Here is a 26,430-nt window from a genome sequence, read left to right as displayed (position 1 = left end):
TTTAAATGGTGTACATGATACCCTGATAAGAGTGAAAATAAAAATAAAACCTAGTAGAATTCTAAGCAGATCAGTCAGAGCCCACCCTTGGAGTCAAGTGGAAAATCAAAACGGTAATTTTGTTTTAGGAGATTTTTCATAGGGTTCGACATCATAGGAATATTAGTTCTCTTTCAGTGGAGGTATTGGTTTATAGCCTCTTTTTCCTTGAAAGAAAGCTGGACTGGCTTTTGGGGATGTAAACATGTTCAGAGGCACTAAGGTTTAAAAGTGGGATAGCCTCCCTGACCCAGTGGCAAGAAAATCATTACAGAATTCATAGCTCTCCTATTTCTACAATGTGCCAAAAGTCTGTTAGGGAAGCACACAGACTGAAACCGCCCACCTGGCCAGGCACCACAGTAACCATTTGCATGAGTTGTTTTATGACAGGAGAGCCTGGTAAGGAACACGGAACTAATAAGCCACCACCAACCAGAAGAATTCAGGAAAGGTCTAAGGAGACACCACATGTCCGACCACCTCCCAGAATCCTTCTCTCCGGCATCCATCTTGGCTGAGTGAGGTGTGCATCACCAGGAAGGACTCTGAGTCAGAATGATTGGCTAAAGACAATCTGGAAACTAATCCCATCATCATAAAACCAGAGACTGCCAGCCATGGCAGAGCAGTTCTCCTGAGTTCCCTCATCCTACTGCTCTCCACCCGGGTGCCCTTTCCCAATAAAATCTCTTGCTTTGTCAGCACATGTGTCTCCTCAGACAATTCATTCCGAAGTGTTAGCCAAGAGCCCAGTTTCAGGCCCTGGAAGTGGTCCCCCTTCCTGCAACAAGTCCACATCCCAGCATTTTGTTCATAGGAGAACTGATGCCATTCCTGACAGCTGGGCTCCTTGTTTCCCTTCATCACAAGGATAAAAAGTCCAGACTTTAATCACTCCATTGAATGCTCCCTTAGATATAAAACTGAAAAAATTTGCAGCCATAGTTCACTTAAAACAGTTTCAAGCTCACCTGAAGTAATGGGGGTCTGGAATTCTAGGTGGGCATGAAGACAAACCCTTGCTACTATGCAGCAACATAACTGGACCTTTTTGGAGGAACAGGACTGAGTCTGGACCCAGGGGGACATCAATAAGAAGCCCTTATACATATAGCAATGCAGGAGACCATTTGAGGGCAACAAAGGTTCTCAGTAATTGGAGGGTACTCTCAAAATTCCATGGCCTTACTTTGATTTTGACACCTGTACTTTGCAATTCCTGATGATTCCATTCAGGATCTGTATCAGCAGGATGGGGCACGAGCCCCAGTACAACTCTTCTGGTTTAAAAAAAAAAAAGAAGCCAGGTGAAAAAATAAAATAAAATCACTGCTCTTGGTAATATAAGAAATGTTACCAAAAAAGCCTTAAATATGAATAACGGATACCAGCAATTAAAACATTTAGGTTAAAATTTTACATGCCAAATTTAACTATGAAAAGTGAAAGTGTTATATCAGTCATGTCCGACTCTTTGTGACCCCATGGACTGTAGCCCACCAGGCTCCTCTGTCCATGGGATTCTCCAGGCAAGAATACTGGAGTGGGCTGCCAATCCTCCAGGGGATCCCTCCAACCAGGGATGGAACCTGGGTCTCCTGCATTGGCAGGCAGATTCTTTGCAGACTGAGCCACAAGGGAAGCCAACTTTAGGTAGTGTAGTAGTATCAAATCTTGTTTTAATCACACAAATTTATGTGTACAGTGTTTAATTCAATCTAGGCATCTATTTTAATTATTGTGACAAAAGGTTCAAGCAAAACTATGTAACGAAAGTGCACATGAGAGGCTCTCCCTTCGATCAGTGTCTCTGATTATTTGAAGATGTGCTAGTCACTTTTGCTCTAGACTCCAAAGACCAGTATTTGCAAACAAACTCTATGTAAATTTAATTAAGTGACCATATAAAAGACATTATCAGTATCTCTCAAATTATGAAATCATTTTTGAACAATAATGAAGGACCACAGTACTTTATGTTTTTTTCCTCAATTTTTATTTAGAAAGTTCAGTGAAACAACATGGTATCACAGCTTAGAAATATTTTAATCTCATTATAATTTATCAATAAAAAATCTAGCAATTTTTGATTTTAAACAAAGAAATTTATAAAAATAATTTTACATTTATAAAATGAATCATTATTTCACAATAAATTATTCTTTTTTACTACCTGAAAAAAGTGTTATATAAGTGTTTTTGTGTTATATAAAAGCAATAACTTCCCGTATCAATATTTTAAGATATGCTGAAAACTTCAGTTCGTTTTTGTCCAGCATTTTTGGCAGTTAAGTATACAAAAATATTATATTACACATTCCCTGACCATGGTTATTAAAACAAATTTGCTAGCAATAATTTCTAAAACATGACTGTTTTAGTAAATAGATGCAGATAAGTTAGAAGGGACACTAAAAATGAATTATATGTTTTATATTTTAAAGGTTTTTTTTTTTTTTAGTATCTTCTAAGAGCACAACAGAAAACTACAAGATGTATTTCCATCTTAAAAAATCAAAAGCATTCTTATTTGTGAACTACAGACACTAACATAAATCTTTTCAAAAATGAGTTAAAGTTTTTTTTCTGTTCTCACTCTCTCTCAAAGATATATTTTACAGTTTCCAGGTACCAGCTGTTAAAGGGATTTTATTGATTCTATTAAATCAATGCTAGCTTCTAAGTAATCATTTTTCCATTTTAAGAGTTAAGAAGTTACAGTTAACAAAAGCTTTTTATTTGTAGGGCAAGTGGGGGTTATGAAATCATAATCTTAGAAATTTTGAAAAGTTCTGTAAAAATCATTTAATTCAGTCTCTTGGAGCTTGGGGAACCCTTTTTACATCATTAATAATTACTAAACCAGTTTTTCGCTGCTCCAGCAAATACAGTGTGTGTGTATTTATTTGATAGAGAGAGAGAAAGAGAGACATCACTGTTTCTTGAGGCAGACTGTCAATTGTTTTAAAATAAGCTCCAGCTTTAGATAATATCAAATTTGGGGCTCCAAAGAACTATATTCCTCAGTCCACTGGATTTTTGAAAATATGGTGTCAGTGATTTAATTTGTCTGTGCTTTCATCATGATCTACCTGCTATACATTTTATTTTCTTTGTTCGAAAGTTTTTCAAATCTTTTTATTTTAGGAAGAAGATTCATTAAAGTTAGAAGACTCATTTAAGGTACAAAAGTAGTTTCTTATTCATGTTGCAACAAATTTACACTCATTTATATGTAAATATGTGTTAACAGGTAACACAATGGATAATATCCATTTGCATTTACTCACAACATTGCATTTACTCAATTGCATTTACTGAAAAACCACAGTAAGAAGCTCACATTTTCATACCAAAGATTTATTCTCCTTAAAGTCCATTAGACCTGGACTAGAGTGCAGCTCTCCTCCTCTTTAGGTTTAATGATCTTTGGTTATGTTATTTAAATCCTCTAAGCTAAAGGTTTCTTAATTTATAAGAAAAAGATAATAATACCTCTTTTACAGGAGGGCTAAACGAGGCAACATGTGTGTGACAGATGGCTGATCTGTCTCCTGATATCAGAATCCCAGAGATGGACAGGTTTGTTGGCACGAGGCTTTCTGCCTAAAGACTACACTCCCAGTGTCCCTGAGAACCACATGTGGGCATGTGCTAAGTTCTATCAAAGGATGACTACTTCTAGATTTGTTTTCTGAGAGGGAAATAAATGCCTGCCTTGCTTGAGCCTCTTTTTAAGGGTTTCTTTAAACAATTTAGCCTGTATCCTAACTGATAAATTTAACATTTTATTTTACCATACATCTTCAAATATAGGCATATTTCAAGGAATACCCAGTCATCTTTGAAATGCCTATTTATAATTTTCTAATCTTTTATAGGCATATTTAACTATGGGCCAAAAAGATGCTTGTAAGTGATTCTTCAAAGAAATATACCCTATTCTACAGCAACTGCTTTAATTTTCGAATCTGCAAGTTTAAAATTTATTAAAAAAAAAAGAACTTGGCTCATTTAATATTAATCTGGGATTTCTGATCTACTGTTCTCAACGAAGAAAACTTAGTTCTTCATCACATCACCATAAAGCAATTATTTACAGATTTAAATTAATAATAAGACAACACATGAAAGTAGTACATGAGATTCAACTGGTTCAGGCACAGTACAGGTTTATGCTATACAAACGCATTGGAACTCAGTGATAGACATTGGTTGCATCTAAAGGTTTTAAACAATAGCAACAACAAACAAAATGAACATATAAACAAGAAAACAGGATACCGTCTTTATAACAGCACCATGAAGAAGCCTTGGCTAAGAGTCTGCCAAAAGTGCTATCCTGAGATATTTTAAGAACAACAACTTTTCACATTTATGCAGTGCCGTTCAGAAGTAAACATACTCTCACAATTGCTTTTGTTTGGAAAGAGACTGGTGTGAAATGACTGAAGCTTGATTTGCAGCTATTTTGTATGGTTCTTGTCCAGAGCCTTGAGGTGGGGAAGGAAGTGGAGTTTCAGGAGTTGCTAAAAAAGAAACAGAGAATTGTATGTGATGCTGGCAGTCACCTGGCCCATCTCATTAAGTTTTGCATGACACCAATATGCATTACTTTATTTTGTATATGTTTTTAAAAGATTATATATAAAGTAGTGATTATAATACATAATCAGGTCATTGACATACTACTGGAGATGCACTCCCCTATTAGCATTAAACTAAATCATACTTTAAAATGTTGACAGTCACTTTAAGATATCATCTGCTTTTATATAATAGCATTTATGGGCATTTGATTCTCTCAGAAACTCAGCAGAAAAAAAATCTTAATGAAAAGAATTAACAGAAAACTAATTTTTTTCCAAGTCTCAGAATATAAATTTTATAATATTCACAATCAAAAAAGCACATAAAAGAAAACATATTTGGTTTGCTGCTGCTGCTGCTGCTAAGTCACTTCAGTCGTGTCCGACTCTGTGCGATCCCACAGACATCAGCCCACCAGGCTCCCCCATCCCTGGGATTCTCCAGGCAAGAACACTGGAGTGGGTTGCCATTTCCTTCTCCAATGCAGGAAAGTGAAAAGTGAAAGTGAAGTCACTCAGTCGTGTCCGACTCTTAGCAACCCCATGGACCACAGCCTACCAGGCTCCTCTGTCCATGGGATTTTCCAGGCAAGAGTACTGGAGTGGGGTGCCATTGCCTTCTCCGATATTTGGTTTAGATTTCACTAACTCAAACGTTGCTGTTGTTTAGCCGCTTATGGGTGTCCGACTCTTTCATGACCCCATGGACTATATAGCTCACCAAGTTCCTCTGTCCATGGGATTCTCCAGGCAAGGATACTAGAGTGGGTTGCCATTTCCTTCTCCAGGGGATCTTCCCAACCCAGGGATTGAACTATGTCTCCTGCACTGGCAGGCAGATTTTTTACTGTTTGAGCCACTAGAAAAGCCAACTCAAACATTAGATGACATTAAAAAAAATAATAATAAGGTAAGGTAACTCTTCAAGTGCTTTGAAATCTATGTTGTTGTTGTTGTTTAGTCAGTAAGTCATGTCTGACTCCTGTGAGACCCTTCATGGACTATAGGCTGCCAGGCTCTTCTTTTCAAGGCATTTCCCAGGCAAGCACACAGGGGTGGGTTGCCATTTCCTTCTCCAGGGGATCTTCCTGACCCAGGCGGGTTCTTTACTACTGAGCCACCAGGGAAGCTCTTGTTGTAGTTAAAAGCATCTGAAAAATACTGACTTTGTCACTTCAAAATTATTCTGTTACAATGATGCTTGGCTGTCCTTACCCATCAATGCAAAGAGCACTGAGTAATTAAAAAAAATGAGTTATAGTTTGAATACTTCATTGTCTATGATAGTATTTCTATTGGCAAATTTTAACCATATTACAAAATAATCCAGGAGCCATTCTACAATTTTTAAAACTTGAAATATTTTAGTATTCACATTTATTATTATCCCATATATTTAACAGAATAAACAGAAAATGTTTGATGATCAGACTGAGACATTGCAGACTTTATCGATTTTTTTTCTGGAATAGTTTTCAAAAATACAAAAAAGAACAGCCCCTTTTTGCCTAGTTTTCTTTAATATATTAGCTTTATATTATTATGTGGGAATTAGCAATGACTTAAAAACAATATTTTTAGATAAAATTCAAGTGACAAAAGAATTACCAAATTTGCCTTAAAAATTATTTCTGGATATTTAGGATGGATCTAATACTGCAGTAGCCTGCTGTAAAAGACCAAGAAAATATGCATAAACTTTAATTTTTATGTGTGCTTGTGTTTAATGCTTTGTGTCAAATACAAACTGTTTCAAATGACCATAAGCAAAACAAAGTTTTCCTTTACAAATGAATCTCTTAAATAGTATGCTGAAACAGGGAAAATAAAAATGAAAAGTGTGATGATGTGATTCTAAAAAGATTAGGGTCAGCAAGTATGCTTTAAAAATACTAGAAAACTAGCATTTAAAAAGTAAAGGATTTAACCACCAGCAAAATTGTTAAACTTTCTTGCTAGTTGTTACCTACAACGTTCAATGTGTTGTTAATGAGTTTTATTTTCCAAGTTTATGAATAACTGATCTGTAAGAGAGACAACGTCATAGACTCTTTGGTATGGCATTGGGTTTGCCTCTCTCTGTTCTTCACTGTTAATTAAATGAAAATGGTAATATGTGCTTTGCAAGATAGTCCCATAATGGAAGTTCCTCAACAAATGAAAACTAGAACTACCACAGTATCCAGCAATTCCATTTCTGAGTATATATTTGAAGAAAACAAAAACACTAATTTGGAGAGATACATGCACCTCAATGTTCATAGCAGCTATATTTACAATAGCTAAGATGTGGAAGCCACACAAGTGTCCATCAACAGATGAATGGATAAAGAAGATGTAACACGTGTGCACGCGCACCCACACACACACACACACACACATGAATATTACTCAGCCATGAATGAAATTTTGCCACTCGCAATAACATGGCTGGACTTGCAGGATATTACCCTTAGTGAAATAAGTTAAACAGGGAGACAAATACTGTATATTTTCACTTATATGTTAAATTCAAATAATAAAACAATAAATATAACAAAGCAGAGACAGACTCATGGAAACAGAGAACAAACCAGTTGCTACCAGTGAGAAGTGGGGGAGAGGGAGAGGAAGCCATGGGAAGGAGAATGAGAGGCATAAACTATATGGTAGAAAATAAATAAGATATAGGATGTAATTTACAATACAGGGAATATAAGCGATATTTTATAATAACTTTAAATGAAATAAACCTCTAAAAATATTGAATCACTATGTTGTATATCTGAAACCAAAATACTACTGTAAATCAACTGTACTTCAAGGAAAGAAAGAATGGTCCCAAATTAATGTCTTTAAATTAATGGGGACCCACAGATTAAAGGTACTATATTGTACATTTGTATTTTTTCTAACAATTTCATTTCTGCTTCTGTCATACACTCAAAGAACTTTGTGTTACAGACACTATTTACACAGATATCTACTGCATCTGAAGGATAGCAGTGATAACAGGCATTTTTGTGGTTTCTACTCTCCGTACCACTAGGGAGCAGTTAGATGGTACTCACTGAATTGTGGTCACGTTGCACTGAACTTTGGGATAAAACAACACTGCAGCTAGTTATCAAGGGCTATCATAGATTCAGCAGGCAATACAGGTATGCACAATGATATCACAATAACTTAAGGAATCTCAGTGACATAGCTGGTTTAGTGTTTAGAGGCAGTAGATCAAAACTCAATTTGGAATTAAATTAGTATAAATTCAGGAGCAATTAATTCTTGATATTTTGTCTAGTCAAGATTTTTTAAATCTCTGAGTTGACTTATAAAAATATAACATGTTAAATCTGCAACAATATCAGATTATCTACTATCAATCCCTAGTATGTATATATATATATATATAATCATTTTTGTTCCATAGAACTAAAGGAAACCTAAACAACCCACACTTTGCCCAGTTATGATACACATGAATTCCACTCATCACTGCTTAGTTAAATAGCACCAGTCTTTCAAAAACCTGGTTCACATTTCAGTTAGTATGTTAACTCAAATTAACGGTGAGTGTTGCATAAACTCACAAACTTGACTGTATTGCAAACTTTACAAACTTCACAGCTAACTTTTTTGGTCTACAAATAATTACCTAAATAATAGGTGTGCATTTTGATCAGTAACCAATCACACCACATCCTTCAGTCTGTTCATGATTGTGATTGGTCAATGAACATATTTCCTTCAGTTCACACACTGACAACAAAGTGTGTAGTTGTGTTGCCTCCTGTCTCCCTCCCAGTGATAAATTCACATGGCATTTTGCAAACATGGACAACTGAAAGAGAATTGGCTGGAAGGGGAGAGTGGGCGGTAAAGAAACAAAAAATGATAATGCTGGAAGTGAAATTCAAATCAAACACAAATATAGTTAATAGAAGAAAGCACTGACCATGGAAATGTTCACATTGTCATTGTTTGAGTCCCTTAAAATACAACCAAGAGCTTAAGCTGAAGGAAAACTTGTCAACATTAATGAGGAGCCCAATTCTTTGAAAGGATGGAGAGGTCCCAGAGGAAGTGAAACTGACAAAAAACTTCCTATCAAATGGTTTCTGAGAGATATTTCATGACATTGAAAATACAAAGGATAAAATACTGGAAATCAATCCAAACTTCCAAAAGAGTAAATTTCATCATACATGCTTACTTCCTCTTCTAAGTCCTTGAAAAAGAACATGGCAAGCACTGTCCAAACTACTCTTCATATTTTTTTTACAAAAAAATATAACATTAATTCTCAGTGTTTATAATATTTTAAATTATGGTGTACTAAACATTAAAAGTACTATTTTTAACTTCCCTATACATTTATAACTTATAGTTAAAAGAGCTCTTAATGTTTTGACAAACATGTTTAAAGGTCATAAGCAATCTTAATTTTTCTCTTAATTATTAATATTCCTTTGCATGGGTCCAGTTTGTATGTCATTGTTACAGTCCTGCACTACCAGGCAAAGCTAGAACATCCTATATGTACTACCAAACCTATGAAGTAGAAAGATTTAGGCACTCATATCTCCATTTTAGGGAGAAAACTCATACATGAGAAGAATAAGTGACTTGCTTCACCATCTCCCACAATGAAATCCTAGAGGAAATCATACCCCATTTTTACAATTTCTGGGCACTAATAGATTCTTTCCCAAAATTTCACATTTTCTCAAGTAATGAAGTTTAAGAAATACTATGTTTCAAAAGTAGTCCAGATACTTACAGATCTGGTCTGTATGCACCAGTGTTGACATTGAACCCAAAAGTATAGTCTGCCCAGTTAATGGATCTTGAGACAAATGTGGGTGCATTGGATGATGGAGATGGTTAGCCTCAGTGGAAGCACCTACAGAAGATAAAAAGATGCTTGCGTAAGGGATATTTAATCAGGAACAGCAAGTTTACCTTAGAACAAGTGTTTTGATTGACAGCTTAAATATTGCTATTTTTGCAAAGTGCTTTTTGGGAATTCAAAAATAAATTAATAGAGCCACTGCTACATTAAAGACAATGTTAGCTTTCACTGTACACTGGCTAGATTAATGTTGTATCATATTATGTTGTATATTAATAACGGACCTTCCGTGCAGTTTCCTGGAATCATTATGCTTGCTGCCTGTTGTTAAGGCAATTCCAAGAATCACTTACCTCAAGTTTATAGTATTTGGGATCACCCTAATAGCATAAACAACTTTTATTTCAGAAAGATATCATTAGAAACACATTAACCACTAGAAAACTAAAACTAAAATAAAATAAAATAAAGTGATTTTACAAGGAAATTTAATCTAGATCAGAACACAAAATAAATGATTTCTTAAGTTATTCCTGACATCTACTGCAGCAAAGAAATCTCATTTTCCCCTTCTCATTGTGTTGTGTCAGTTAATTTATTTCAGGAGCAGGATGTTTATTTTTAAGCTATTTACGCTGTATTTTTTGTTGTTTTATTTTGCCATCAGTGAGCTTTTAGAGGAGGAAAGACATAGAAAAAATATAATATACTCCAAGAAGTACCAACAATATGAAACATATTTCCATTTACCATATTTGGGAGAATCTGACAATTGAGGTAAGAGGGATGGGTGGAGTAAAGGTGGTAGAGGTTGAGTATGAATGGAGGGGAGGTTTGAATATGTTCAAGTATTTTTGTTCCCAGCCAATGGGTTTTATAGGTTTTTCTAAATGAAAAAAAAAAAAAAAAAATTGAGTTCATTACATCATGGACAAAAAGTAAACAGGTCAAACTTGCTCCAAAGCACTGTAATATGATGCTAAGAAATAAAATAGAAATTCTTAAATGAACTCACCACCCAGTAACATCTCCTGAAGTAAGTTGTCAATTTTAACCATTCCAAAAAGTTTAACAAATTGTATTTGCTCAATCATTTGCCACGTGATGCTCTGCAGTGTGGGCAGGAGCAGAAGCAGCTCCCCAAATCTGCCCCGGGAGTCATACTGCCGGTCGTTGATGTAGTCCTCCAAACTCAACTGCACTTGGAACCGCATGTTCTTAATCTTCACCGGATCACTTAGCCCTTTTGCGTCTAGTACAGGAAGAAAAAGAGCACTCTAAATATTCCATCTTACCAGAATGTGAGAGTAAATATCCTAATATTTAAAAAGTTGGTGACTTTCAAACCACTTGGTAGTTTAGTGGTAAAGAATCTACCTGCCAAGGCAGGAGACATGGGTTCGATCCCTGATCCGGGGAGATCCTTACATGCCACCAGACAACTAAGTGTGTGCACCACAGCTATTGAGCCTGTGCTCAAGAGCCTGGGGCCACAACTCCTGAGCCCACCTGCTCCAACTACTAAAGCCTGGTGTCCTAGAGCCAGTGCTCCTCAACAAGAGAAGACACCACAACAAGAAGCCTGTGCACAACTGGAGAGGAGCCCTGGCTCACTGCAACTAGAGAAAAGTCTGCAGAGCAAGGAAGATCCAGTGCAGCCAAAAATAAATAAATAGAGAAAATTACTAAAAAATAAAATAAAAGGTAGTTTAATTTTTACTGCAATTATTTTTACTGAAACTTTGGAAACAAACCTGGATCAAAAAAGACAATTGCCTTCAAACAAGCATATTCGTTATCATCAATCTGAATTTCTTGAAATGGTCGGACCAGCTCATCTAGAACCCGGTTGGCCACACGGCTAATCTCGACTTCACAGCTGTTGCGGTGAATAACATAGTTGTTCCCTATATTAAAAAATAATAATAACGAAACAATCAACCCTCTCACACTTGCAACATTGTCAGATTTTGTTTAAACTTTTATAAACCAATATTTTAAATGATTTTCCCTTGAAGAAACATGAATAGTACTTCCGCTCTCAGTAGTGTTGTTAATTATGTTAGGAAAAACTTAAGAACACTTACAGGATCAATAACATTGATAATATGATCACATGCATTTTAACAGCCTCGGTCACTGGTGATAATACTAAAGTACAGACTAATAACAAGCTAATTATTGACAAGGGAGAAACAAGATATAATGATTAGCTTTCCACTATGTCAGTTATCTGTTAGTGCCTTACTCATTAATGAGCATGGTACAAAACCTAAAGAATCTCTCTTGCTTACAGTAAAGTAAACTAGCATTCCTTCAGTGGTACAGGTGTTTGTACATATAACAACTAATGAGACACAATTTTAATAAGCTTAAATAGACAAGGCTAATTTTTTTTTTTAAACTATCAGGTATACTCTTAAGAGTTGCCTCACTCAATAGTAAATTCTCTCATCTGGGCTTCTTTAAGAAGAGATGGGAAGATCGTCTAATCCCAAGGCTAATGTCTGCAGCAGAATTTAAGAGAATTCAGAAATTGAATAGAAATCTGGACCACCTAATCCTTAAATATGTTCTACCTTAGAAAGTATAATATGAAAATATTATATGAAAATATTATGTGAAAATATAATATGAAAATATTATAGCTTCTAAAATATTAGAAAATTGGAAGCTTATTTGAGCACCTAAAATAACTGCTAAATTTTTATTTTCTGGTTTTATAAAAAGGAGAGTATTCTGAATTCTTTCACCAGGCAAAGACAATCTTCAATATAACAACACATGCAAAAGTATTTTAAAAAGTGTAGCTCTGCTCCTCTTATGAAAAGTTGAATTATCTAATTATTTAGGAAAAGACTATTTAGAACTATGTGGTAAGATTGTTTTGTTTTCCATGCTTATTGTATTCACATTTATAAGGAGAACAGTATTGCAGGAGTCCTAAAATTGTAAGAGAAAATTTAGCAGAATTTAAAAGCAGTCATATTATGTGGTTTAGAATCCTGGCTCAATCCCTTACTTGCTTTGTGACCTCAGACAAACTTACTCTGCCTTTATTTCTTCACCTACAAAACAGGTTGAAAATAATAGTACATATCCCTCAGGGTTATTCTGAGGATTATATGAGAGAGTGTATATATAGAGAGAGACATGTTAAAGCACTTAAAGGCATATATCTAAAATAGTAAGTCCTCAGTTACTACTAGCTATTGTGATATTCTGTTCAATTTATTTCTATTTGGGACAAAATATCTGTCTAAAAAATGGAACAAAACAATATAGTTATCATTTTACACAGCCAGAGGGAGGGAGAGCTTCTAAGCATTAGAGAGATCTCAACTCTCTCAACAGGAAACCTAATTTTATAAGGTAAGTAAAGAGGTGGGGATCAGAGTACTTCCTTAATGAAGACACAAGCTTTTCCTTTGTGCCTTATCCCACTTGCTGTCATAATTTTGCCTGTTTCAGCACTGCTATTTAACTATGAGAATTTTTCAGACATAGTTATAAAAATTTTTTTTAACTTGGGATTTTGTAGCATATCATAGGCAATGAGATCCTAGGAGATAAACATAATCTTTAGAAGATTAGAAAATAATATATGGTATAATTATTAGGTAGACACTTAGAATGTATGGAACTCCATAAGATGGTGACACAAATCACTAATTCTTGGTCCTGAAAAAACTTAAACATGCCTCGATATGTTGTTTATTGAGCGACATTACTCTTCTATTTAATGCATACTGAACATCTCTTCTGAACTTTCTTGCAATAAAGGAAAGGAAAAACAGACCCTCTGACCACCTAAATTCACTGTGAAGTGACTGCTCCATTTGACAGTGTCTATGAATGCCTGGCACATGTAGAATAGACCCCCTGTAAGTATCAAGCAAGCATAATTTTTTCAAATTAAAATGAAGGAAAAAAAAAAAAACTTACCCAAAAGCAAAATATCTTTATACATCATGGATCTCTTTGTAGCTCCAAGCAGTAAATGTTCCCCTGCGTGAGCTCTCAACAGTGCCACCTTAATGAAAAATTCCGTTTAACAATTAATTATAAAACATAATGATGAAAAGATTTATAATATAAGCCTGATTAACTTAGTGTTCTTTAAGCCTAGAACATTTTTTTGTTTTAACAAACTATAATATTCATAGATTATTATTAAGACTTCTATTTTAAGCACATCAATAGAGTTTTACTTTCAAAATTTCTAAAACTAATAAGGCAATAGGATGGCAGGAAGAAAAGAAAAAAATAATTTAGTGTTTGGGAGTGAGTGATATTTAAGAATAGAATCTAACAAACTATAGTTCAAATTCTGGTTTCTCCACTTACTACCTGTTTAAGCTTGGGTTAGTTAACCAGTATGTTTGGGACTCATTTGTTTTCATTTAATAAATGGAGATAGTATGAAAATCTTAAAGTGTAGTCATGAGGGCTAAAGGAGAAAAATATATGTCAAACATGATCTGTTACACATCATTAAACTGAACAAACCAAAGCAAAGGGTTTCCCACGTGGTGCTAGTGGTTAAAGAACCCATTTGCCAATGCAGAAGACATAGGAGAAGAGGGTTCGATCCCCAGTTCAGGAAGATCCCCTGGAGGAGGGCATGGCAACCCACTCCAGTGTTCTTGCCTGGAGAATCCCATGGGCAGAGGAGCCTGGTGGGCTACAGTCCATGGGGTTGCTGTCAGTCACAGACATGGCTGAAGTGACTTAACAAGCACCCACAAACAAAAGTACAGCAAAGAGGGGTGATACAGTGAAACGGGTATGCAGGATCTGGGTTCTGACACTTTCTAGACTGAACCTTTAACTCTGCATTAAACTCTCAGAGGAGTTGGACTGCCTGCTGAACATCACCAGTAGAAAGAATAGGAGGCATTTCAAATTTCACTCATCCAAGTGAATGCTTCTCCGGCATCTTCGTCTCCTTAGTTAAAGATACAGTCCTCCAAAATAAGCATTTTCACATCAAAACCAAGGGTTCATTTGGATCCCTCTCTAATTGCACAGCACATCCTAGCACGGCTTCTCCATTGCTACCACCCCTGTCCAAACCGTGGTCATTCTTCACCTGGCCTACCAAAATACATTCCAAAGATCTACTAGGTATTCCTGCTTCCTTTCTGGTTCCTCCATCTTAAGTCCTTCTTGACAAACCTTCTAAAATGATATCTTGTACAATACTCATCAATTAATATCACTCCTCTGCTAAAATCTCTTTAACTATTTCTTATAGTCTTTAGAGTGAAATCCGAACACCTCAACCATGGCTTCCCCTAGGTGATGGCTCAGTGGTTTGTACCTCCCCCACCACCACCGCCCACTCTGCTTTCTTCTTGCAGCATCCTTTGCTCACTTTTCTCTAGACATTTTGCCTGCCCTGCCGCAGAGCCTTGGGATTCACTCTTCCTGAAGCCAGAACGCTTTTTCCTCTGATCTTGACAAACTTAGCCCCTTGCTACTCAGGTCTCAAGAAAAATCTCTAATTCCCAATTTACTGGATCTATTACCACTCCACCCGTGACCATTCCCCAACAACTCATCCTATTTCATTTTATAGAGCTTATCCCCACCTAGAATTATCTTACTCAGAATGTGGACATTTTTATTGTCTGTCTCTCCCAAACAGAATGCAAGTTTTATGAGAATAGTGATGCAATCTGTACTTTTCCTGCCATATAGTCACAGTTCTTAAAACTGAGCAGTAGTCCTAATAACTATTTGTGTGATGAATATATTGAGTGAACGTAACTGATTTATGTCTCAGTTTTAGAAATTGTTAAGTGGATATTATAAAATATGCCACAGAGCTCCTGAGACTATTAAATTAAACAATGTAACATATAATGTAACTGAAAACTAATATCCAAATCCCTCATCCATAATAGACTCTGTCAATCCATGGCTATTAATGTTATACTGTTAATATTAAACAGTTAGTAAATAAAAACTATTATTGACAAGTTACTGGATTTCAATTTCCCAATTTTTAAATCACTGTCTGCATATATGTCAGCAACTTTAAAGAGTGATAATAAAAATATAAAACTGATAAATAACATAAACCTACTTATATGGCTTGAGGTGAGACAAGTAAGTTTTAGCAATTTAGCATTATTCACTGTGAAATAGCCTTCTGAGCCAAGCTATCTTTATGACATGTCCATAACCATGACTCATACCAGGAAGGGAGTTACAGAACATTTTAAGAATGATTTCAGATTTCACAGTATTTTCTTTTTGTAACCAGGTGAAATGCTCTTCTAGAAATAAAAACTGCTAACTTCCTGTGATCATTTTTATTTTCTGGTGTGTAAATATTTTGTCCTTCTTTGATTTTTAGACAATCATACACCTTTCCCTTTGATTGTTTCTTTATTTTTGTGTACCAATGATAAAAAGCTCTGGTAAGAGGGTATAAAAATAGACACTGGTTATATTACATACTATTACATACTGTGCTTTATCTGGGGGAATTGGAAATTTTCAAATTATTTACATCTATAGAATATTATATAATACTTAGAAGAGTTAAAAATGAATCTTAAACTAATAATCTAATCTTTATAGACATTAGAAAATTAAACTTAATTATTAACTAAAATATCTTAACATAAATATGACAAAGTATGAAATATATATTAGGAAAAGATCACTATATCTGAAATCTATTTTCTGTAGATTTCAGAGCACAATTTTCTATACTTTTTTAATAGTAGATATATAATTTTTATATAGTAATTGCCAGAATAAAATTGACAACATGAAAGGCACAATTTTATACGTTAATTGCATAAAAGTGCCTACAGAGACACCAACACAACCTGTGTGTTTTCTCTCTAGAAGTGGTCTGGTATTTCTGAAGAATTTTCTATGTACTTTTAGTAAACACCAAGACATACTGGGTACCACCCACCTCTGAGACAAAAGTATTCTAATACTTTGTCTTACAATAGCAGTTACCTGCTATCTGTTTTTCTCTCATCCTTAAATACTTTATTCTATTAATATTATTTTTAAAAATTTTGGTCACACTTCATGGCATGTGGGACCTTAACCAGGTATTGAACCCACAACCCATGCATTGGAAGGCGGAGTCTTAGCCACTGGACCATTGGGGGAGTCCCTATTATAAGCTTTTTAAACTTCTAGAGGGAAGAACATAGGCTTGATCAACTCTTATCCAGTCAATAAATTTCTAAGACCTTTAAAATAGAAGTTTAACAGTCTGCCTCTTAATAGAACAGGTTAAATGAACAAGAAAACCAATTCTCTCTCATAAGACCATTTAACCTTTGTCACATATAGAAAATATACAAATATAACTAAAAGAACACACAAACTTAGCAAAGTTCAAAAAATACTTTTTAAAGTATTGTAATCTCTTATATACCTGATCGTCCAGTGGTAACTCACAAAAGGCAGGGATATATTTAGCCCATTCCACCAAGACTAGGAGTTGCTGTTTCATGGATTCACAGACATCACCAATACTGGCAATTTTCTTAACGTTTATGTCAGCGCTCGCACCAGGGCTTGAGACTGAGATCTAGTATTAAGAACATTATATTAATCTGTCATTGAAAATAACACAAGACCAATATATCTCTTTTTTCTGCCGCTGCAATAAGTAAACACCATTGAAGTGGGCACTCTTATTATCACACTATCTTGAAATATACCAAACATTTTAAAATTGATAAATCAAATACCTATCAGTTCAAGTTAGACTGAGAATATTCACTGCCACAGTCTGGGAGCAGTATCTTATTTTTCCCGGCCTAATCTGTAAAACAAGTTACCACAACTTTTGGGGAGTTTTTAATAATTCAAAATGATTATACAAAGAGCTGTGGAGTATCTATATTGAACTAATGCTGTGTGATTTTATTTTTAATTAAAGATGATCGTTCCAGTCAGAAAGTCCACCTTTAATTTGCTATATATTTTTTTAATTTGTTATAATTTTTGAAAGAACGTTTCCATTGGATAAAGTTTACCAACTGAGGAGAATAGATTTAGATGAGAAGCCAGACTATGTTGCTGCATTCAATGGAAACCCATTCAAATAAAGTTAAGACACCACCAATCTTTGACTCAGCAACTTGAAGAGCTTAACATATAATGATTAATTTTTAAATGATATACAATTTTGAACTATCTAAGATATAAGTGGTGTTCAAATGCCTTTCTGCTGGAAAAAAATCACTTTCTAAACGTTCTTCTAAGTGTCATTTTTGAACATGTCTGTGCGTGTGTGTACGTGTCTTTCTGCTGTGTATGTGTATTTCCTCACAGTTTCTTTAAGGTCATTCTCAAAATGCTTTATAGGATCATCAAGTAATCTTCAAGTAATGAGGATGATAATGGTGAAGTTAACCTCATCATATTACCCTTGTGTTATCAAAAACGAAAGTAGTTGCACTGACTCATTATAAGGCCCGATTAATAGTTAGCTATTTCATAATTTGCTTTACAAGAGAAAAATACCATTAACATTTCTAATAGGGACACTGCTAAAGTAAACTTTCTTCAAAAGGTTTCTTTATTTGATTCTTAGGTGATTTATTTATATAACTGGTCACTTACATTTTCCACTCTAGAACTAATGTTCTCATTCGAGAAATTTCAAACAATAAACTTTTTCTTGTATTTTCTGCATTCTGGCTGTTCCCTGAAGTACCTGTTTCCAAAGCAGGTGCTAAGGTGAGTTCTTGAATCTAGGCATCGTTTTCAAGAAAGAAAACTCTAACGATAGTTTTCAACTAAACACCCTAAAAGCTGTGGTAATTGATTTCCAGATTCAACCAATATAACAAGATACTGCCCCAGGGCATTGTGCTAAGCATTAAGTATTTTAAATCAACCTTGTAAACAAACTTTTAATGATTTTAGATTGAAATGTATCTCATTTTTTTTCCACTCAAAAAATGGGGAATTGCCCAGGAAAAGTAAAAATTAACTCAATAGTCAACTAATATTTTCAAAATGAAACTTGAAATTGCATTAACTGGAGTTTATTATAGTAAAGAGCACATGTGAATGAACTTAAATCAATTTTGCATTATTCTTAAGAAGCATTTGATCCTATTAAATAGGGCAGGATGCTGGCGCAGCAGTACCTGGCGAGACCGAACTTCTGCTTGCGCCAGTGTGTTGATGGAGGGGATGTTGCTGCCATCAAATGTGCTTCTTCTGGTGCTTATTCTATCACGTTCATTTTGTACAGCTAGGGGAGAAAATCACAGTATTTATTGTTTGGTTTTCTTCAACATAAGTCAGAATATACTGTTTGAAGTAAAAAAAAAAAAAAAAAAAAAAAACAGTATAAAAGGAGAGAAGGAATATTTCTAAAAGACCTGGCAGGAGGGGGAGCAGAGATAAGTCTGACTGAAGATATTTTTCATTCAGTACCATTTTAAAAGTAGGAAGAGCCAATCTTGTCACTAGAGCACATAAAATACTGCCTTTTGGGACTTCATGATGGTGCACATGTTACAAAGTGGTAGGTCAACCAGTTCAGCCATGTTGTATTTTCAGTAGGTTGGTTTTCCATTGTCTCAAAGTTAATAAGGACATAAGATATCTAGGGGAAGAGTACCACCTGTGAGATTGACCAGGTTAAAGATAAGAGTGTATTCACGGTCAGAAAATATGAATCATATGTTCTGAAACTCCCATTTTTCTTTTTCTTCTAAAACAGTTGCAAAAATGGAAAGTACATTTATTTTAGTTAAGGTGATCACAATCCTCTGATCTCTTATGAAGCAATATCTTCGGGACAGTTTAGAGACATTAACAGAGCAGGGGGTGCAGCAGGTAGGGGTCTCTCTTCAGAAAACGGAGATGTGAATATCAGCATTTTGGAACAATGAAGAAATATTAAGTATTATATGAAAGTCTTCTAAGAAAGAGCTAGATCTCTTTGTTTCAGAAGCAAACAAACAAAAAGAATAATGCTTCTACCCAAATTTTAAATATAAGGAAGCAGAAGTGGGGTGGTACAGATTTGTATATTTGTTATGTAGAGAATAATATAAATCAGAAGCCAAAGTTGGATTTCAAAACATAAAGGTAAAATTGTCTTCTCTTAACCAAAAAGAATGGAAACAAAGTCTGTACCCTCTAAATTATGTACCCTAATGCTTTACCCAATTTTGCTGGAAAGATAAGATGTTAAACTATCAGAGTTTATTTCTATAATTATTCTTTTTAAAAGAAATTCACCAATTTGTAACTAAACAAACTATTACCTATCAATTCCATTAATTTGAAAGAGAAAAAACTAAACTTTTTGCCTTTAAGAGCGTGCTGCAGTCCATGAGGTCACAAAGAGTCAGACATGACTGAGCGACCGAACTGAATATTTAGTTGGAGTGAATCATTAATATTTTATTTTAAAATCATATTTACTGGTAGCTTACTTCCTCTTTCTTTCTTTTTCTTTTAACAAATACTGTCATTGACTTTCAGCCTAAACTGACTCATTTGGAAATGTGTATGTGGAGATAAAACATTAAAATGTAAGCTATGTTTTATGGATTTCATTACATGATCAATCTTTAGAAAATGCTAAAAGATATTGTGACATTTGTAATCTTCTTGCTGCTACTATTGTTGACATAAAACCATATTTATATATGTTTCCATTTAACTAACCTTAAAATTGTGCTATTACTGTAAATAAGAGAAGTATATCTACTTTGAAAGCTAAAAACTACTTCCTAGTCTATTTAGGAAAAATTAATGCATTATTCTATGAGCAGCATAAGATATGCTTTAACTATTTTAAAGATAATTTTATTTAACAAATTGTAAAATTCTTAATGGAAATGTAGAAGTGTTATTTGCTTTTCATATGATAGGAATGGAGCAGAGATTTAAGTAGAAATGAATGAAGATAATTGATAATATACATAATGAATGCCATAAACAACCAAATATGCCACTAGAAATAAGTCATGTTGAAATTAAAATGTTATAAGTTTAATTTTGTGAACTTTATTTTGCCTTCTTCTTTGAGACTAGCAACTAGTAAAACTAATGGAATTTTTGTCTCTTGAAAATACTGAGTGACAAGGAAAAAAACTTTGTTTAAGACAGGTTTGATATTTTTAGATATTTGTACTATAGAGATGTGATTTAATTTTCTAATAGTATGTGAAATAGTTTTGAAAAATATCTTCTTCTATACAATAGTGAAAGGCACAAGCATATGGCAAAATGACAAGCACAAAATCTTATAGCAGCTTGCTGTTGTTTAGCCACTAAGTTGTGTCCGACACTTTTGTGACCCCATGGATTGTGGCCCACCAGGCTCCTCTGCCCCTGGGATTCTCCAGGCAAGAACACTGGAGTGGGTTGTCATTTCCTTCTCCAGAGCATCTTCCCAATCCAGGGATCAAACCCTACCCTGTCTCCTGCACTGCAGGCAGAGTCTTTACTGCTAAACCACAGGGGAAACCCCCTTAAAGGAGCTATTCTCTGCCAAATATTTATATGTGCTAAACACATCTGTTGCTAAATTAACTGTAGTTAGAACATAGGATAGTATAATTAGATTATTTCATATGTTCAAAATGAAATTATTGCACATTGAAATAGAGCATCTAGTCTATTGTCTCTGTCCTTGAATAGAATATAAGCTCCCTCAAAGGGGGCATCATTTTGTCTATTATGTTCACTACGTAATAGTGAACACTATTATGTACACTAAACCTTGGCACCAACAACAGTGTTTGGAGAGGAGCAGTACATGATAAATTTGTTAGATAAATAAATTAATATGTGAAAAGTCAGTGTTCAGTTGATGTTTATGAAATAGATATTCAATTGTTATTGAGATTAAAAATGCATTTAAACTACATTAAAATGCATCCTATTAGTATATTTTGCCATTTATCTTTTGAAAAAGACATTGGAATGTTTGTTAGACAATAATTTTGTTGCCAGGGGTAATGCAGTAGTGGACAGAATGTGTCAAGTCAGTCACCAGGTAAAAAGACTGGCTCCATCACTTACCAGTAAGTATCAGTGTCCCTGAGTAAATTCTTAAACTCAAGGAATCACAGATCCTTCATTGAGGAAAATCAGAACTCATGTAAAAGTTTTGTGATTAAATGAGAACATGTGTGTATAGCATTTTCCATCAATAATGTTAATTGTCATTATATTATATATTATTACCTTCTTTTTTCATTCCTGCTCTAAAGCATTTTCTTAATCGACAGTATCTACATTGATTCCTTTTGTCTTTGTCAACAACACATTGCCGACTGAACCTACAATGCCAAAAAAAAAAAAGATATTTGCAGAAAGTTATCATTTATCAAAAAAGCAAACAGACAGGCTTCTAAAAGTATAGTTAAATTTAGATCAACACAAAAAAATGTATAAGGATAATTAACTATGAATTTTTTAATCTCATGATCAGCATGAAAATACAAGCTTCACCTCTCATGCAGTATTTCTAATAAAACAAAACTGAATGGTATCTCACTTTTGGCCAGTATCCATGGTCATTTCTAACTTGTGCTATGAAAGCCAAACTCAGAAGAGAAACTTTAGTATCCAAATTCTAACACTTACTACTAATGGTTTCAGTGTGATGGGGAACTTCACTCTTCTGCCGTTCCATGATTTTTCTATGTAAATATTCTTCCGGTAGTTTTACCTCATATCTAATTGGAGTTTACTCTAAATTCCAAATTATATATCAAAAGGCAGTTGAATAAAGCATTAAGAATACAGTCACTGTACAATTAGGTACCACTTCACACCCACTACCGTGGCTATGATCAGGAAAGAAACAGACGATAACACATGTTGATTAGGACATTGAAAAACTGGATGGCTCATACATTGTTGGGTATGATACAAAATGATGTGGCTGCTTAGGAAGAAAGTTTGGAAGTTTTCAAAAAGGTCCACAAGAGTTATTCTATGACTCAGCAATTCTTCTCCTAGGTATATACCCAAGAGAAAGGAAAATATATGTTCATACAGACTTGTACATAAATGTGCATAGCAGCATTATATATACAATGGCCAAAAAGTGGGGACAACCCAAATACTCACCAGTTGATAAATATACAATGTTTGTTTGTCAATAAACAAAATGTTGTGTACTCATATAATGGAATATTATACATTTGGCAATAAGTAAGAATGAACTGATGATACATGCTATAACATGGATGAACCTTGAAAATACTATCCTAAGTGAAAGAAGTCAGACACAAAGGGTCACATATTGGATAATTTCATTTATGTCAAATGTGCAAAAGATGCAAATCTATGGAAATAGAAAGTAGATTAGTAGTTACCTCACATTGGTGGGGAGGGAGCTGGGGGAAATGGGAAGTAACTACTAAACAGTACTGGGAGGTTTTTTTATAGGATGGTGACATATTCTAAATTAATTATAATGATGATTGCACAACTCTTTGAACATACTAATAAACTAAATTGTGCACTAAGGAAAAAAAAAAAAGTATAGTCTCTGGAGTTAGACCTGAACTTGATTCCCAGTTCCACCATACACCGTCCATAGAACTTGGGAAGGTCATTTAACATCCCAAATCAACCCACAGTTATGAAATAGGGAGGACTTGCCAGCACAGGTTGTTATCTGAACATACTTAAAAGACTTTGAAATTAGCAAAGCCTAAGCTTTAAAAAACATTTTTGCCCCTAAACTTACATCAATATAAAATTTTCCAAATGGAAAATCATAGCATTTGCTTAATATCAGTATATGTAAAGAAGGCTAAGTTGGCAGCAGTATTCATGATGGGGTGTTGGGAGTAGTAAGGTTGTACATGTTGTTGGCATATTTTTTAAATTTCCAAAAGTTGTATGGAAACATTCCTTTCTCACTTTTCCCACACAGGAAGGGTAAAAATCTTGAAACCTATTTGTGTTCACGTTCTCTGACTCTTAGAATTTATTGTTCGAGTGCTCAACTCCATATTCTGTAATAATCTATCTGGGAAAAGAATCTGAAAAAGAATAGATATACGTATATGGATAACTGAATCACTTTGTTGTACACCTGAAACTAACATAATATTGCAAATCAACTGCACTCCAAAATAAAAGAAAAAAATTAAATGGAAAAAAAGTTACTGTTTTTAGTTGCTTGGATAGCCTGTATATATGTATATACACACATATATATATATACACACACATACACACATATATACACATATGCATATGTATACAATATACACATATATACATATTCACACACATATATGTTTCATCTTTGACAGCACATATGACTTAAAAATTGTAAAAATATTATTTACATGTTATTTTGTATTTATTTTACTATTAATCTTTTAGAAGCACTCAATATTTGAGGGAATCATACAGAAAATGCTTTTGATGGAGTAAATCCACTTGATTTCTTTATACCTCTCAAGTTCTGCTGTATAAAAAAGCAAGAAATACTTTTCTTTTGCTTACCAAGAAGGTTATAAAAATCGTTAATTTACATTTTTAAACCTACTTTAAACTCTTATAAAAATTACTAGAGAACACTAGTTAGATATTTGTGAGTTATATATTAACTTTTCCACATCCCTAGAAGTCAAATGTCATCATAATGTGAGACAGTTAACTTCTTCCTAAATATTCAACTTGTGCCAAAAACACTTTAACAACCTACACATGACTTTCAAAGACAGAGCAAACAGATTTTTCCTGTTAAAATCAGTCACCTTTGAATAGCCCATACTTAATAGACCATATCTGCATTCAAGAACTGTCATTCTGAACATTAAAGGTGAAATATCTAAACTTAAATTGGGATGTGATATTTACCTAGATATTATTTTTTTAAAAAACCTACTAGAAATGTGACACATACAATATAATTAATTTTAGACAAAACATTAAAATCAATGGCAAAATTGTCATGAGAAACATATTTAAAATTTTAGAGCTGAAAATTTCATTTTATGTATAAACATCAACAAGCTGCCAAAATCATCTGCACTTTCATAATTTTGTTTTCAAGATCAGGATGTGATGATGCTAAAATGATAAGCAACGTGCAGAAAAACACACAACCCATGAAACCATTTAAATATAGATTTACATATGTCTACTGGTATACAATAAAGAAACACAAGGAAAAGACACCACCAAATTTCAGATAGTAGTTACCTCTAGGAAAGAGGGGAGGAAGAAAAAGGGAGAGGGGAGGTGTCCACAGGAGGCTTCAACGATATTGGTTTAAACTGGATGATAAGTATGTGGATTTTTTAATATATTTTTATAAGTCTAAGATGTTTCATAAAAAAACCACCCGTGTGAATGCATCGTATACACATCCACATGTACTCACTTTTTCTCCATTCTTTTTCTTTTCCCCTTGTGCTATACATTAGTTATTACTAATAACTAATTACTAATGCTCTACATTAGGTGTCATTAGTTATCCATTTTATATACAGAAGTATATGTTTGTCAATCCCAATTTCCCAATGCATCCCTCCTCCCCCTCCAGGTGTCCGTGTTTGCTCTCTACGTCTGAGTCTCTATTTCTGCTTCGTAAATAAGTCCATGTGTACTGTTTTCTTCTAGATTTCACATATGTGTGTTGATATGCAATATTTGGTTTTTCTTTATGACCCACTTCACCCTCTATGACAATCTCTAGGCCCATCCACATCTCTGGAAGTGTGACACAAACGGCACCATTCTGTTCCTTTATCATGGCTGAGTAATATTCCATTGTAAATATGTTCCACACATACTCACTTTTAAGGTAGCTTATAGATTTTGTTCTTAGAGTTATATAAATTCAAAAGCTCTTTATTCCCTTACTTCTTGCAAGGCATTTTGAAACATCGCTAGAGATCACCTTTCTGGAAGGAGCATTTCAAGTACCTGCAGGAATAAACGTGACTCTTGCGGATGCTGCGTCTGAAGAAACCCTTGCACCCATCACAGCTGGAGGCACCATAGTGCTTTCCTGTCGCTCTGTCCCCACATATGGCACATAGACAGTTGACACCGTTATCTGCGGTATTCATACTTGTTGTCTCTGGGACAGAACTATCTGTTAAAGAAAGAGGAGAATGCAAGTTAGCACTGGATATTTCTTATAGGAATGGTCCTGCTAATTATTCAGGGCTTCCCTGATGGCTGAGTGGTAAAGAATCAGCCTGTGATGCAGGAGACACAGGAGACTCGGGTTCGATCCCTGTGTGGGGAAGATCCCATGGAGGAGGGCATGACAACCCACTCCAGTGTTCTTGCTGGGAGAATTCCATGGACCGAGGAGCCTGGCAGGCTGCAATCCATGGGGTCACAGAGTCAGACATGACTGAGTGACTAAGAAGGTGCATATGCACTAGTTTTCATGGGCATGAAATAGTCCATTCCTCAGCTTCTGGGAAGCTCCATACCAGCGCTCTCTTTTTAACCACTAGCTGCTTCTGCCAAGTCTCCATTCCAATCTCCCCACTCCTATTTCTGAGGGTTAGACTTTGGGATACCACAGGTCTCAGCCCCTCAACCATACCCTTTCCCTAGGGAAGTTCATCCAGTCCCATGCCATTAAACATCATCTGTATGATGAAAAATCCCCACATCTTATCTTTAATCCTAATGTCTCCCATGGGTGTCAGTCTGAAATACCCACTTATCTATCGAATAACTTCCCTTTTGAGTTTAATAAGAACCGCAAGTTAATGTATCAAAAATAGAACTCGTTTTTTTTCTTCTAAAACTCATTCTTCCATTAGTCTTCTCTAGTCAGTTAATGGTACCATCTGGTACCTACTGCCAATAATCTTGGCCTCTTCACTGAATTCTTTCCTTCACTGTTCATATCCAATCAACAAATCATATTTAAAATACATATTGCATTCACAGCTTCTCACCCTTTCACTGTGGCCACCCTTATTCAATTAAACATAACCTTTCCCCTAG

At 34.7% G+C, this 26,430-nt stretch overlaps 1 protein-coding gene across 2 annotated transcripts in view; it reads right to left on the bottom strand.

Annotated features, from left to right (window-relative positions):
* Nucleotides 1-2,015: 2,015 nt before the first annotated feature.
* HNF4G (hepatocyte nuclear factor 4 gamma) overlaps nt 2,016-26,430 on the bottom strand; it is a 127,535-nt gene continuing 103,120 nt past the window's right edge. For both annotated transcript variants that reach the window (XM_043484138.1, XM_043484137.1), the window contains 9 exons: nt 25,384-25,555; nt 21,670-21,764; nt 18,606-18,712; nt 16,877-17,032; nt 13,408-13,495; nt 11,217-11,369; nt 10,478-10,714; nt 9,391-9,513; nt 2,016-4,571 (listed from right to left, as the gene is read on the bottom strand). In XM_043484138.1, coding sequence (XP_043340073.1) covers nt 4,450-4,571; nt 9,391-9,513; nt 10,478-10,714; nt 11,217-11,369; nt 13,408-13,495; nt 16,877-17,032; nt 18,606-18,712; nt 21,670-21,764; nt 25,384-25,529 — 1,227 coding nt within the window. In that variant the 5' untranslated portion in view covers nt 25,530-25,555 and the 3' untranslated portion in view covers nt 2,016-4,449. The remainder of the gene's footprint in view (nt 4,572-9,390; nt 9,514-10,477; nt 10,715-11,216; nt 11,370-13,407; nt 13,496-16,876; nt 17,033-18,605; nt 18,713-21,669; nt 21,765-25,383; nt 25,556-26,430) is intronic.

This window comes from Cervus canadensis, chromosome 12, assembly GCF_019320065.1.
Source record: "Cervus canadensis isolate Bull #8, Minnesota chromosome 12, ASM1932006v1, whole genome shotgun sequence".
NCBI lineage: Eukaryota > Metazoa > Chordata > Mammalia > Artiodactyla > Cervidae > Cervus > Cervus canadensis.
The sequence above is the reverse complement of the archived record's forward strand: the minus strand, read 5'-3'. Positions and strand labels throughout refer to the sequence as shown.